At 45.1% G+C, this 14,171-nt stretch overlaps 1 protein-coding gene across 1 annotated transcript in view; it reads left to right on the top strand.

Annotated features, from left to right (window-relative positions):
* Positions 1–2,162: 2,162 nt before the first annotated feature.
* Slc10a6 (solute carrier family 10 member 6) overlaps positions 2,163–14,171 on the top strand; it is a 27,878-nt gene continuing 15,869 nt past the window's right edge. Inside the window, exon 1 of the mRNA XM_031337032.1 lies at positions 2,163–2,775. Coding sequence (XP_031192892.1) covers positions 2,399–2,775 — 377 coding nt within the window. The 5' untranslated portion in view covers positions 2,163–2,398. The remainder of the gene's footprint in view (positions 2,776–14,171) is intronic.

Genomic DNA, 14,171 nt, shown 5'->3' with positions numbered 1-14,171 from the left:
GTCTCTGTTTGGACATTTGTTTCTGGGTTTCTGCTTTATAAATACAATGTTATTATAATTAAGACCACATTTCTAGGAACCAGGACTTCTGTGAGTAAGAAATTCTGTCCCCAGAGAAGAACAAGGATGCCTTTGCAATATTTAAGTTTATTCACTAGGCTTCTTTTCTTTTTAAGATTTATTTGTTATTATATTTAAGTTCACTGTAGCTGTCTTCAGACACACCAGGAGAGGGTGTCATATCGCTTTACAGATGGTTGTGAGCCACCATGTGGTTGCTGGGATTTTAACTCAGGACCTTCAGAAGAGCAGTTGGTGCTCTTAACTCCTGAGCCATCTCTCCAGCACTAGACAACTTCTTAGGCCCATAGTTACTACAAGTCTATTATTACATATATTTCCCAACCAGAAATATTGTATGGGGTTTCAGCCTGATCCGAAATTGACATCAGGAGGATATCAATACCTACACGAAGGTGAAATCACTTCATCTTATCTTTCAGTGCTGGGGAAATATCTTAGGTTTTGTCAGATTAGGGAAGCCTGTGCCACTGAGCTAGACCCCCAGGCCTGGAAGTCTGGAGAGGCCCTCTGCCACTGAGCTAGACCCCCAGGCCTGGCAGGCTGGAGAGGCCCTCTGCCACTGAGCTAGACCCCCAGGCCTGGCAGGCTGGAGAGGCCCTCTGCCACTGAGCTAGATCCCCAGGCCTGGCAGATTGAGGGGGCCCTGTGTCACTGAGCTACCCTCCTAGGCCTGGTGTTGGTAAATTTTCTTTTCTAGTGTTTTGTCTTTTTCCTTTGGGGTATTAATTTTCTATTTCTGAAGTCTAGCTTTTAAAACAATCTTGAATAAGTCCTCTTACCACATCTACACAAGCCTGAATTTTTTGTGGTTTTGAGATTTTTCTCCCACAGGTTTATCTTTGTCACTCCCCATCCCTAGTGCTGGGATTAAAGGCATGTGCCACCACGAGGGGCCATTACCTGAGCTCTTTTTGAGCTTATGGAATTTTATTTCTTTTTAATGTGTGTGTGTGTTCAACACTTGGTGTCTCACTCAGTTGCTGTCCTTATTTTTTGAGACAAGGTCTCTCAACAGTCCTGGAGGGCACCAATTTGGCAAAAGCAGCTGGCCACTGAGCTCCAAGAATTTTCCTGTGTCTCACACAGGTAGAATTTCCTGTCCTCACTGGTAGAATTAATTTCTTTCTCTGTGTGTGTCATGGCCTGAGAAAGGGCCTGACAGAGCTGCTGTCAGGATGTGTCTTCTGTAGCTTATCTTCTTAGTTCACCTGCACTCAAACCGTGTGCAAATGGAGCCGGCATGCCTTGGTCATTTTGTCATGGAACAGGTTTGCTAAGAACAAGCACAGTGAGCATCTTTCTTAAGACTGGGAGGGGTTGACAAAATGAGCCTTGTTCCCACTCAACACACAGCAAAAAAAAAAAACAAACAAAAACGAAAACACACCTGCTGTCACTGGAAGAGGGTGGCAGCTAATGGTTTTGAAATCTTGTTTCCCAGACCCATAGTTTCGCCTGAGGTTAGAATGCATAGAGGGCCATGGTGCACAGCTTGAGAAGTGGTCCTCAGAAGAGGGCCCTAAGCTCTCCACGGGAGCATTTGCAAGGCTTCCAGATTTCACTAGGTGGCCCAAGGGTGTGTGTTTCAACGTGGACTGAAGTCGCCCAAAGAAGAATTGTCTCTTGAATTGTGTTGGGAGGACACAGGTTTCCACACGTTTTATGAGACACAACCCCAGGTGTCTAATTATTGACTCTAGAGACAAATCCCCAGAGAAATAACAGAAGAAAAAGAAAGAGCCAATTTAAAGTCTCCTGAAATGATCCTCTGCCTCTGATGGTTTTCCAGGCTGGCCTGCTTCACTTTAATATCTGAAGTGTTTTGTGAATGCTGGCCAGCCGGGAGGGGCACAGCTTTGGCCTGGCTCTTCTTGTTTTTTCCTCACTTAGTCATTCATCGGCATAACATTGCATCCCAGCTGTTTGAAATCCCTGCTGCTTTTAGAGAAGTGACGTCTTGGCTTCCGGCCCACTTCCCTAGAACACGATGTGCCACTGTCAACACAGGCCGGGCATTCCATTTGACAATATGCTTGTCTGTCTCATTCCCAGCATTGAACGTTCAATGGCTAGCGAAACTAGAGTGGAAAGCCCAGCATGCTATCATCTGCCGTGTTTCCTGCCTGGGCACATTACTTTTACCATGTCCCTTGGGAATAACTTGATCAGATTAGCATGTGGTTAGCCAATAGCAACTGGAAGGCCTCTCCACGTGTTACTTTGTTGCGTTATTAGGAAACGTGTCTGGATAGACCTGCCCACTGCTTGCTGCTCATGTTCCTTTGTGTTCCTGTGCTCTAACTCATGAGACGAGATGAATGCAGACTGTGCGGGCAACTCCACCTGCCCTGCCAACAGCACGGAGGAAGACCAGCCCGTGGGAATGGAGGGACATGGGAACCTGAAGCTTGTTTTCACAGTGCTCTCGGCTGTGATGGTGGGTCTGGTCATGTTCTCTTTTGGATGTTCAGTGGAGAGTCAGAAGCTCTGGTTGCACCTCAGAAGACCGTGGGGCATCGCAGTGGGCCTGCTTTGCCAGTTTGGACTAATGCCTCTGACAGCGTATCTGTTAGCCATTGGCTTCGATCTGAAACCATTCCAAGCTATTGCTGTCCTCATCATGGGGAGCTGCCCTGGGGGCACCATCTCTAATGTTCTCACCTTTTGGGTTGATGGAGATATGGATCTCAGGTAAGTCACGGTAGGGAAGCTCTGCAGAGTTTCCCCACCTCTGCCTGGGAGTCCTGGGCACAGTTGTACTTAAAGAAAAGATTTAACCAATCTCTGGGTAGCTCTGAGTGGGAAGTCCTGCAAACATCACTGAGCCGTGGGCAGACTCTGAGCCCTGCTGTGATTAGCTAGCCTCTGCTTTCATGGCAGCTTTTTCTATCCTCAGCTTTTTCTATCCTGAGCAAGCAGTTGGTTCATATGCAGTAATGGCCTTTCCTAAGCATAGACTCGTCCCATGCCTGTTGTCATCTCTAACAGTAATTTTCCAGATCGTCACCAATAATCCCACACAGCTAATGATAGCGATGGTGGTGGCAGCAAGAGATACAACCAAAACAGAAGCCACCTGGCTCTTTTCTTTTTCTTTTGGTCTCTTTTTGTCCACTTCACTCTCAGCAATGTTTCCAGAATATCCTTATTGTGAAGTAACATTTTAGGTGAATGCACAAAGGACTTTGGGGTACCTGATAGATGTGACTGAATTGATTTAGGGAGCACTTGGAGCCCCCAGGATGATAAATAAGCCAGAGCTCATTCCTACTATGGGGTAGATAAATACTCCAGGGGAAATTGAACTTTTTCATTTACTCACACTTCGACGAGGATGAATGAATCACAAATTTGAAGTTAAATATTTTGATGGGAAATTGAAGAGCCTTTGAAGAAAGACTAGATGAGTCAGTATGGTGGAGAGGGGATGGAGAGTTAAAAACAATGGTCTTTCTAGATTCTTTGCTTATAAGTGTACTTAAATCCTGCCTAGAGAAAATATGCCATATAAATTTAGACCTTTGCATGTACACACCATTGGAGAGTTACTCTAGGATGAACAAATGAACAAATGAATGGAGTCAGCAGTGGTGACTGAAATGGGAGTTGACATCAGTGAGTCAGCCTCAGGTCTGGTTTCTAGCTCTCTTGCACACACTGAATATTTAGTGTATAGAACAGATTTCGCTTATACATTTTAATAGGTGCATACCACACAGACAGGTAATCAACTCTTGTATGGTAATGACTCTTAGTCACACTTACTAGAAACTCTAAAGGAAATTCTTCATCATCTTGTATCTCCACTCATAACGCCCCTACTTGAAGTTCAATGAAGTTGTCCATCTACACTCACATGACAGTGATGCAATCCGGGTCCTGAGGATTTCTGGAAAGAAAGGAAACTAGTATTCAGAGGTACCAGGGAAGTCAGGCTTCATCTTCTCTCCTGGATTCTCGCGGTCACCTTGTAAGTGACCTTTTATTATTCTGAGAAAATGATCCAAGTCAATTTAGTAGCTCAGCAATAGCTGCAAAGAATCAGCAGAGCTCATGCTGGAATTCACTTCTGGTTTGTATCAGTTTGTAACTTAGAGCTCATGCTGGAATTCACGTCTGGTTTGTATCAGTTTGTAACTTAGTTTTCCCCATGACATTTGGCAGCACAACTGCATCATCTGGAGTAAGAGCAGAAGTCTTTAGCAGTGTTTTGAAACACTTCTGGGTAAGAGAATATTTATCGCCTGCACCCCTGCTGCATCAGTATTGTCACAGACACACTGATGAACAGAAAGTGTGTGAAAGCTAAAGTTACCTTTGTCCCTTGTCACCAACACTATCACTTTTGTTTATTTTGCTTTTGTTATATTGAGACAAGTTCTCATATAGCCCAGCAGTGCTTTGAATTCCTGGTTCTTTTGTCTCCAATTCCCTAGTGCTGGGATTACAGGTGTGTACCACCATGTCTGGCAGCAGCTCTGTCTTCAGTTGGCTTTGTTGTGGTTGTTTTAGTTTGGTTTGAGTTTTTGTTTTTCTTTTTGACATAGGGTCTCTCTGTGTAGCCCTGGCCATTGTTTTGGATTCTTTTTGACATAGGGTCTCTCTGTGTAGTCCTGGCCTTTGTTTTGGAGCTCACTTTGCCAGCATTAAAGACATATGCATCCTGCCTGCCTTGATCAGTTTTTAAGCTTGAAAAAAAAAAGAGAGAGATGGCTCAGTGGTTAAGAGCACTTACTGCTTGCTCGTCCAGAGGTCCTGCGATTGGTTCCTAGCAGCCACATGGTGGCTCACAACCATCTAGAATGAGATCTGATGCCCTCTTCTGGTGTGTCTGAAGACAGCTACAGTGTACTTACATACATAAAAAATAAATCTTAAGCCTTGCATTCCAGGAAGAGGTGAGTGGGGCCGGAGTGAGAAAAAGAAAAAACAAAAAACAAAACGATTAACTTATCTTAATATATGTGGGTGTTTTTCTTGCATGTATGTCTGTGCACCACATGCATATCAGGTTCCACATGAAGCCAGAAAAGGTATTGAATCCTCTGGAACTGGAGTTATAGACGGCTGTTTGCCGCCATAAAGGGTGTTAGGGATGGAATCTGGGTCCTCTGGAAGAACAGCCAGTGCTCTTACCACTGAGCCATCTCTTAGCCCTACCATTTAAATGTTGATCAAAGTAACTTGTCTGAGAATAAATACACACACACACACACACACACACACACACACATATATATATATGACACAGAGCTGGCACACAGTAGGCATGCAGTATCCCAGTGCCAGCACACAGTAGGCATGCAGTCAATGTTAGATACTTTCCTTGGCAAGCACTCCAGCAATGAGTACCTATATCCTGTGCTTTTCCTTTTCCTAAATTTTGATTTTGGGTTTCATAAACACAACTTGTTTGTGTATTTTTGAGATAGAGTCTTTCAGTGTTGCCCAAGTGGGTCTTAAACTCAATATGTAGCCTAGACTGCCACTGAGCTGATAACAATCCTCCTATAGATGGTGATGATTCTCTCTCCCTCTCCCCTCCCCTCCCCTTCTCTCCCTTTCTCTATTCCCTTCCCTTCCCTTCCCTTCCCTTCCCTTCCCTTCCCTCCCCTTCCCTTCTCCTCTCTCTCTCTCTCTCTCTCTCTCTCTCTCTCTCTCTCTCTCTCTCTCTCTCTCTCTCTCTCTCTCTCTCTCTCTCTCTCTCTCTCTCCAGGGTTTCTCTGTGTAGCCCTGGCTGTCCTAGAACTCACTCTGTAGACTAGTCTGGCCTTGACTTCAGAGATCCTCCTGCCACTGCTTGGATTAAAGGCATGTGCTACCACTGCCCAGCTCCAGAGGTGAAATTTTAGAGTGTGTACTAAAAGTTAGATTTGAAAGCTTATGGATAGAACACCAATTAATGCTTAAATCTCAGGAAGAGTATCAACTAGAACATTTCGTCTTCATGAGTGAAGCCATGTCTGTATTACAGTGCGTCGATTCATAGTGATTACCTACAAAAATCACAGTGAGTAAAAACACAGTGGCCAGTCTTGGATGGGCACTCTGTCCACAGTGCTGGATGACATGCAAGTGTGCTTCAACCCACATCTTTATTTCACAAATGAGGAAACTGAGGCAAAGCTCTTTATTCATTCTGGGCGTGGCTTTTCACGCACCGGTCTTAAGCAGGTGTTTCAGATTTGAGCGCTGTCTACGCACTGCGCATGACTACGCCTGGTGCCTTCCCAGCACTTGTGCTCCTCGCTCTTCACCCTAGTCTTCTCCTGCTCCCCGGACTTGGTCCCCTCCTCACACACACACCCTCTCCTCCCCGCTCCTGCCTTCATTTTCTCAGCTCACTGTCGGGACAGCCCTTGCTGAACTGTTCACTGCTCTTGCTTCCTGTCATCCATCCATCTGTTGCTTCCTCGGGCCTAGTGAGTTATCTCATGGCTAATCGTTCTGTCTTCCAGTGTTCTCTCCATATTCAGTCTTTCTGTTATCACTTTACTGTAAATAGATAGAGCAGACTCTAACTGTGGGCCTCTTTTTTTTTTTTTTTTTTTTTTTTTTTTTTTTTTTTTTGGTACAGTGAACTTTATTGATGATGTTCGGATTTGAGAAAGATCCCCTTCTTTGGGGAATCTGGGATTGAAACCAGGAAGGGGGGTGGGGACGGGTGCTCGGTGTTCTCAGGGCTGAATTGGATCAGGGACTTTCTCTTCCTCTCCTGTTCTTACTGGGGTTGGCTTGTCAGGGATTCTTACTGCTTGGAGGTCATGAGGACTGTGAGAGTGAATCACCTAGTTGTTGCCAAATTCCTTGTTCTACCAGGAAATGAGTTGTCAAAGCGGTTGTTGAGGGCGATGCCCAGCCTTCTCCATGACTGTGAAGATAACCTTAGATTCCATAACACAGCATCAGCCTTGCTCCCTTGGCTGTTGGAGGGTCCTGGAAGACTGAGGTGGTCTTCCCTTTGATGACGGGGTTCCTGTTCTCAGACTTGACTGTGCGGTGCACCTTGCTGTGTGTGGAATCCTACCGAAACATGTAGACCCTGTAATTGAGGTCAAGGAAGGGATCACTTATGGCTCAATATCCACTTTGCCAGGGTTGAAGACAACCCTGGTGACCAGGAGCCCAGTATGGCCAAATCAGTTTCTTCTGACTGTAGTGTATAGCTTTTGCTACCCTGGCTTAAGCTCCTGGTGGAGCATGCTATCAGCCCCGCCCATGTTCCCTTGGATTGGTGGTTAAACTGGGCGGGGCTGGTAGCAGGGTCCTCCCGGAGCTTAAAGCAGGGTAGCAAAAACTACAGGTTACATCTGACCTATACCACATTGTGTGTTTGTCGAGCCTGGTACTACACAAGATGTGGCTGTCCCTGGGGAGAGGAGGAGCAGAGAGTCTGGCCTCCTTTCTTGTAAGTAGGAGGAGATAAGAATACTTTCATCCTGGTATTGTGTCATACGTACGCAGTAGCCTAGCACTTACTGGATCAATCGGTTTACCCCAGCTGTCCACGTTTATTTCCCATAAACTCCTCAAAGGCAAGAGGCCTCCAGTCAAAATGAATTACTTACTGTTCACTAAACACACCCTGGTTTTCTCACTCCTATTGGCCCACGTTCTTCAAATACGCCTCAGTGTCAGCTGGCCTGATCTGTCTGCTCCAGTCACAGCATGATTCTCCCTAATTGTTCTAAAAAGAAAGTGGCTGATATGTACAAAAAACTTAGACAGTCTGTACCAGGGCCAGCTGAGAAGCCAAGCTGTTCTTTACTGGACCTTTTCAGGTGGTCGGAGCTTAGTTAGATGTGGACCAACTCAGATGGCTTCATCTGGGAGACAACTCAGTTATTGTTCACATGTGCTCTGTCTGTCTCTTTCAGTCTCTGTCTCCCTCTCCCTCTCCGTCTCTGTCTCTCTCTCTGTGGAGAAGGCTGGGCCCCCTCGGCAGGTAGAGTGAAGCTCTCTCCCTCTCTCCTCCCTCTCTCTCTCTCTCTCTACCTCTCTCCCCCTCTCTCCTCCCCCTCTCTTTTCCCCCTCCCCCCCACCCCCGTGTGCGTGTGTGTGTGTGTGTGTGTGTGTGTGTGTGTGTGTGTGTGTGTTGAGACCCACTAGATCTGCTCACAGGATTCTGAGGAAGAGGAATCCTGCAAAGCTTTGTGAGGTCTGAGCTTGAACCTCTGTCACCATCTGTTCCACCATGCTGCAGGACCGATATAAACAGTAAGGCCAGTTCTGGGGTGTTCAGGGGTACAGGAGTTCAGTAAGGCGTGCTTCCTTCACAACTGGACTGGAAAGTTACATTGTAGCAAACACGGATAAGGGATTGCAACGTTTTCTACAGAATGCTCTGAGATAAAGAGAGAGAATTCTAGCAGTGCAGTGCCCAGCTAAGGCTGTCATTCAGGGTTAGTAACTGGATGCTGACAGCACAGCCATCTGGCTGTGTTATGCAAATTATTTATTATGTGTGCTTGTGTGTGTAAGTTGGCCTCTTACCTGACACAATCCACCAACTGACCTGTCATCTCTGAGGCAGGCAATAGGACACTGTATTTGCTCAGGAAGCTGAGCACCTTAGAGTCATGGATCTCACTGTACCTGTTTCCATATGTGTTTTTTGTTTTGTTTTGTTTTGTTTTGTTTTGTTTTGTTTTGTGTGTGTGTGTTGTGAGACAGGATCTCATGGAGCCCAGGCTGGCCTCAAATGTCTTTTTTGTTTGTTTTTTTCAAGACAGGGTTTCTCTGTATAGCCTTGGCTGTCCTGGAACTCACTCTGTAGACCAGGCTGGCCTCGAACTCAGAAATTCGCCTGCCTCTGTCTCCCAAGTGCTAGGATTAAAGGCGTGCGCCACCACCACCTGGCCATCTCAAATGTCTTTAAATTCCTAATCCTCCTGCCTCTGACTTCCAAGTGATAAACTCACAGCATGGCCACCATTCCTGGCTTTAAAGTTCCCATATTGGTCAAGGGTTCCCTGAGGTTCTCTTTTGTCTTTAGTCCATTATAAAATACACACAATAAAATGCACCATCAAGAACATTCACAAACTTACAAAGCCTTTCTGCTCCACGTCTCATGTTTGGCTCCTCAGATGTCTTATATATGTGACTCACATGATATTTGTCTTCTGGGGTCTGGCTATCTAACCGAGCCTAACACCTTGTGGGGTCACCATTCTCAGAGCATTCCATTAGAATTCCTTTTCTGTTTGACTTTGAATGCCATCCCATTGTGTGTGCCCTGCTTCTCCTGTCCACTCCTCAGTAGCCATCACACTGTTTCTTCCTTGGGTTTCTTGTTTTGTGACAAGGCCTCCCTATGTAGTCCTGGCTGACCTGGCTCCTCCCGCCTCTGGGATTGTTAGCATGTGCCAGCTCTCGACTACTGTAAATAATGGGGCATGAAGTGGGTATACAGTTGTGTGCTGGCTTTCAGCGTTCCAGCTTGGATATACACTCACGAGTAGATCTGAGCAGTTGTTTTGTGAGTACCATAGGAATCAGACGAGAAACAAATTAGAAAGGCCAAGCTTCCCCTTCCCCTACTCTACATTGTGAGATGGTCTGAGCATGTAGACCAGGCTGCCCTAAGCTCGCTGTGTAGACCAGGCTGGCCTTGGTTCTGAAAGTTCCACTTGCCTCTACTTCCAGAGTGCCCTATCCTAACTTTAATATCTCATGTGAATGATGAAATATTTTGGTCCCCTATTGGAAGGCCTTGCCCCTGTATGACTGCCAGCCTCATTTATCAGGTGTGCCAATTGCTTGAGGCTTTGTTTGTGTATGCACACTCAGTGCCAGCCTGGTGGTATCAGGGCCTTGCCAGGTGAGTGATTGACACAGAGACAGTGTCTTTTGTCAGTGTTACTACAGTAACTACCCCCCAAATGAAAACTGTTTATTAACACAATTCAGAACAGCTCACATCGTCTTTTGATATCTCAATAGGGGAGGGAATCTATCAAGGATGTATGCGTGTCCCCAGTTACAGGATTCTGGGCATGAGTCAGAGTGTCTGTGTAGTTCAGTAGCCAACGCTGATCAATGAAGCTCTCTTGAGCTTCCTTCTATTTTTATATTTATTTATTTTGAAACAGGTCTCATGCACCCCAGGATGGGGTCAACCTTGAAATAGCAAAGGATGACCTTGACCTTCTGATCCTAGTTCCATGCTGAACTCCTTGGTTCCTGGTAGACTTGAGAAATAGTACGTGATTCCTTAGACCTGGCCTTTGGCTTTGGAGAGAGCACTGAGATTGAAGCTGTGTTAGTTGCTTTTTAAAGAAAAAACTATGACAAAATACCAACAGAAGTGGTGTGAGGGAGAAAAGCTTGATTTCAGCTCATAGTGCCAGAGATTGTAGTCCTTTATTTCTGGGAAGACAGCAGGAGCAAGAGGCAGTGGCTGATCACATGGTACAAACCAGAAAGCCAAGACAAGGGTGGGAAGCAGAGATGGGTTTAGCATTTTCAGTGGCTTCCCCTAGTGACCTACCTCTGCCTCTCCCCCAGGCCCTCTTTTCTAAGACAGAAGCATGTAGCCCATGCTGGCCTAGAACTTGCTATGTAGCTGAAGATGACCTTCACCTTCTGTTCATCCCTTCTCCACTTCCCAAATGCTGAGATTACAGGTATATGAAAACATGCCTATTTTCATACAGAGCTGGGGATCAAACCCAGGGTTCCTTGCATGCTAGATGGACACTGTACTGACTGCGCTGCACCCCAGCTCACACCCCAGCTCACACCCCAGCTCCCGAAGCCTCCACGGAATTTAACTTAGTGGCACAAACTGGGGACTGAGTGTTCAAAACATGAGCCTGTAGGGGGACATTCCAGATTCAAGTAATATTTAGTGTTCTTGTTATCACAACAGAGATGCCATCTACACAGTTATTGTAAAAGTGAGAAGAAGAAAAAATAATCCCTAAGAGTTTGAGGCACAAAATGTGGCCAACAGTACCCAGCACTCAATAACCCTCAAATGCTTGCCGTCCTTATTGGAGACGGCCCAGAGAAGCATCTCTGTGGGAATGCAGAATCAGGCTGCGAACTCTGTCCTGGGAGGTGACCTTAAAGCAAACTGGTGTCCATTTGGCTAACCAGATCATTTCTTCTTTTATGGAGAAGCAGTTTAGTTCGGAGAATTGGAGTTCTTGATATTATGGGCTTAAAATTGATGTTATGGGCTTAAAATCAAAGTAACATTTGAATAACTTAAGCCCCAATCACAGAATGCTATTGGCTGCCTCCTGGTGGAATGTGTGGCCCTGCCCTGCTGTGAGGGAGCCCAGGAGTTACCTGTTTGCCTAGTCTTGTTCAACCTGTCTCCTTCTCTGCAATAGCTGTGGACGGTGCCAGTCTTCTCTGTGCGAGTGGAATCTTGTTCTGTCGGAGCCAGATAATGCCAGTGATTTTCACCATGTGAACAGTGGAGGGATCTATCTAGCCACATCCTTTGTTGATGCCACATTGGAATTTCTTGGCAGGCACTGGGAGGTGTGGCTTCCCTTTGTACACCACACAGTTTCTGTGCTTCTCCAGCTTGGTGTCTGTTTACAGGAGTTGGCAGATCTCCAGATCTTCTCTCGTCCTCTGCCACCATCGTTAAATGTGTTATGGGATCAGATGATTCTGTGGAGGCTGGGGATAACAGCCTGGGGACTCGAGGTTTCACAATCAGTGAGCCACCAACACTTGGCTTTTTACAGTGAGGAATTTCAGCCTTTTGCTGCTGCAGCCAAAACCATATGGGGGTGGCGTGGAGCATTCCACACTTCATAGTTCAAGATTAAACTGACGCAATGGAGAAGTCCCTGTAGGACCCAGTAAACAGAGAGTCAAGGCACGCAGCATAGGTCAAGTATTTGGAAAACTTTCCTAGGTACCATTTCTACGGAAACAGGCTTAGAGTGGCAACAAAATCTTCCTCTAGCTAAGAAGGAAGATATCTGGGTTTTGGGTTTGGTGTTGGGAATGGACCCCAGAGCTTATTCAGAATAACGTAAAATACTTTTAGGTCTTAAGTGAAGTGAAAGTTAGGCAAGATTTTTTTTTTTTAATAAGATTGCAAAGAAGACTTTATGTGGAAACATTGACCTTAATTTTTTTTTTTCCTGAGACAGAGTTTCTCTGTGTAGCCCTGGCTGTCCTAGAACTCACTTTGTAGACCAGGCTGGCCTCGAACTCAGAAATCCACCTGCCTCTGCCTCCCAAGTGCTGGAATTAAAGGTATGAGCCACCACTGCCCGGCGACCCTACTTTTTATGAAGACAGTTTAGTTAAGACAGCTGTTTGTTTAGGAAAAACCAAAATTACTTACCAATGGTCTAGATTAGAGTTTTCTAAAAATATTTTAATAAACTTGGGCACTTAATTAATATGTAAAGGAAGTACTTCAGTTTAGTGGGAAAAGTGTATTCAGGCACACTTGCATCTCAAAACTGGATAGCTTCATACCTTTTTTTAAAAAAAGATTTATTTATTTATTATATGTAAGTATACTATAGCTGACTTCAGACACACCAGAAGAGGGCATCAGATCTCATTATAGATGGTTGTGAGCCACCATGTGGTTGCTGGGATTTGAACTCAGGACCTTCAGAAGAACAGTCAGTGCTCTTAACCTCTGAACCATCTCTCCAGCCCAGCTTCATATCTTATACCATAAAAATATAAACTTAAAGTGGGCTGAAAATATAGAGTATCAAGCCTTAATGAAGTAAAATGTAGGAGTGATGTCTGAATGCCTCAGGAATAGAGAACATCTTTACAAGGATGAGCAGCTTAGAGGCCATGAAAGAACAATTGCCCTTTACTGTTTTTGAGACAGTCTTACTATGCAGCCTTGACCGGCCTAGAATTTTCTCTGTAGACCAAGCTGGCCTCACTCATAGAGATCTGCCAGCCTCTGCCTCTTGAGTGCAGGGATTAAGGGCTGTGCTACCACACCCGAAAAAACAAACAAACAAACAAACAAACAAAAGAACGAAACCAAACCAACCAACCAAACACCTCAACAACTTTAACCACATACACTTTAATTACAATAGACATCATGAACAAAGTCAAAGATAAACAGTAAATTGATGGAAAAATCTTGAGTCATACATGTTCAAAGAGATCCCTTTGGGTAGGAAGAAGAGGCCAGATAAGTCAGACTGTCCAGGGAGAAGGTCAGAGAAGAGGCGGGAAGCATGAAAGAGAGAGGGCCTTGGAGAAGTGAGTTATAATAAGGGCACACTGAGACCTGTTTCTCAGTACTCTAGGGAGATGTCAAAGGGGGTGGAGTCCGCACTGCAAATCCAAGCTTTGCACAAGTATCTAGCAAGTAGAAGATTCCCAGCTTTGGATGCCGAGATTCTCTGTTGGAGGAGCCCTGCTTACAGAGGCGGGGTCATTTCAAGACAACTCCTGTTCCTAATGAGCAGGTTACACAGTGTCCATGTGGAGAAGAATTTGTAATCCAGTGGACCATCTCTCATGACTCTCTAACTCTTGGCTCACACTTCCCAATGTTCCCTGTCAGGAATCAGCAACTGCAGGCTCTTTTGCATCCATTGGGAATTTTATCATAAGGGTTTGGATGGCTTCTTGATATTTAGTAATATTTTGCAACAGCAGGTGGTAAGTCAGCTTTTTTGGTGTTTTAACTTGTCTTATCCAAACCCCAAAGTAGTTTTAGAAATGCTGGCATGCTTTCTTTGGACCTCAGAGCTGTGAGCTCTGAGTAGCGCATGTTATCTCTGAGGAGGGTCTAGGAGTTGCTTTTGGTAGAGACTACAGTTTTGTTTTGTTTGCTTGTTTTTTAAAGAATTTGTTTATTTGTTTGTTTGTTTGTTTATTTCATGTATGTGAGTACACTGTGGCTGTCTTCAGACACACCAGAAGAGGGCATTGTATCCCATTACAGATGGTTGTGAGCCACCTGGAAGAGCAGTCCGTGCTCTTAACCATTGAGCCATCTCTCCAAGACTACATTCTTTTTTTTTTCCCATTGTAATAAGGCTGTATTTCGATGATCCTCACATCACCAAAGGATTTTACCTCTATCATAGCTAAGCTGAGAGTTGATAGTTCTGCTGCACCAA

The sequence above is a fragment of the Mastomys coucha genome, unplaced genomic scaffold (assembly GCF_008632895.1).
Source record: "Mastomys coucha isolate ucsf_1 unplaced genomic scaffold, UCSF_Mcou_1 pScaffold22, whole genome shotgun sequence".
NCBI lineage: Eukaryota > Metazoa > Chordata > Mammalia > Rodentia > Muridae > Mastomys > Mastomys coucha.
The sequence above is the reverse complement of the archived record's forward strand: the minus strand, read 5'-3'. Positions and strand labels throughout refer to the sequence as shown.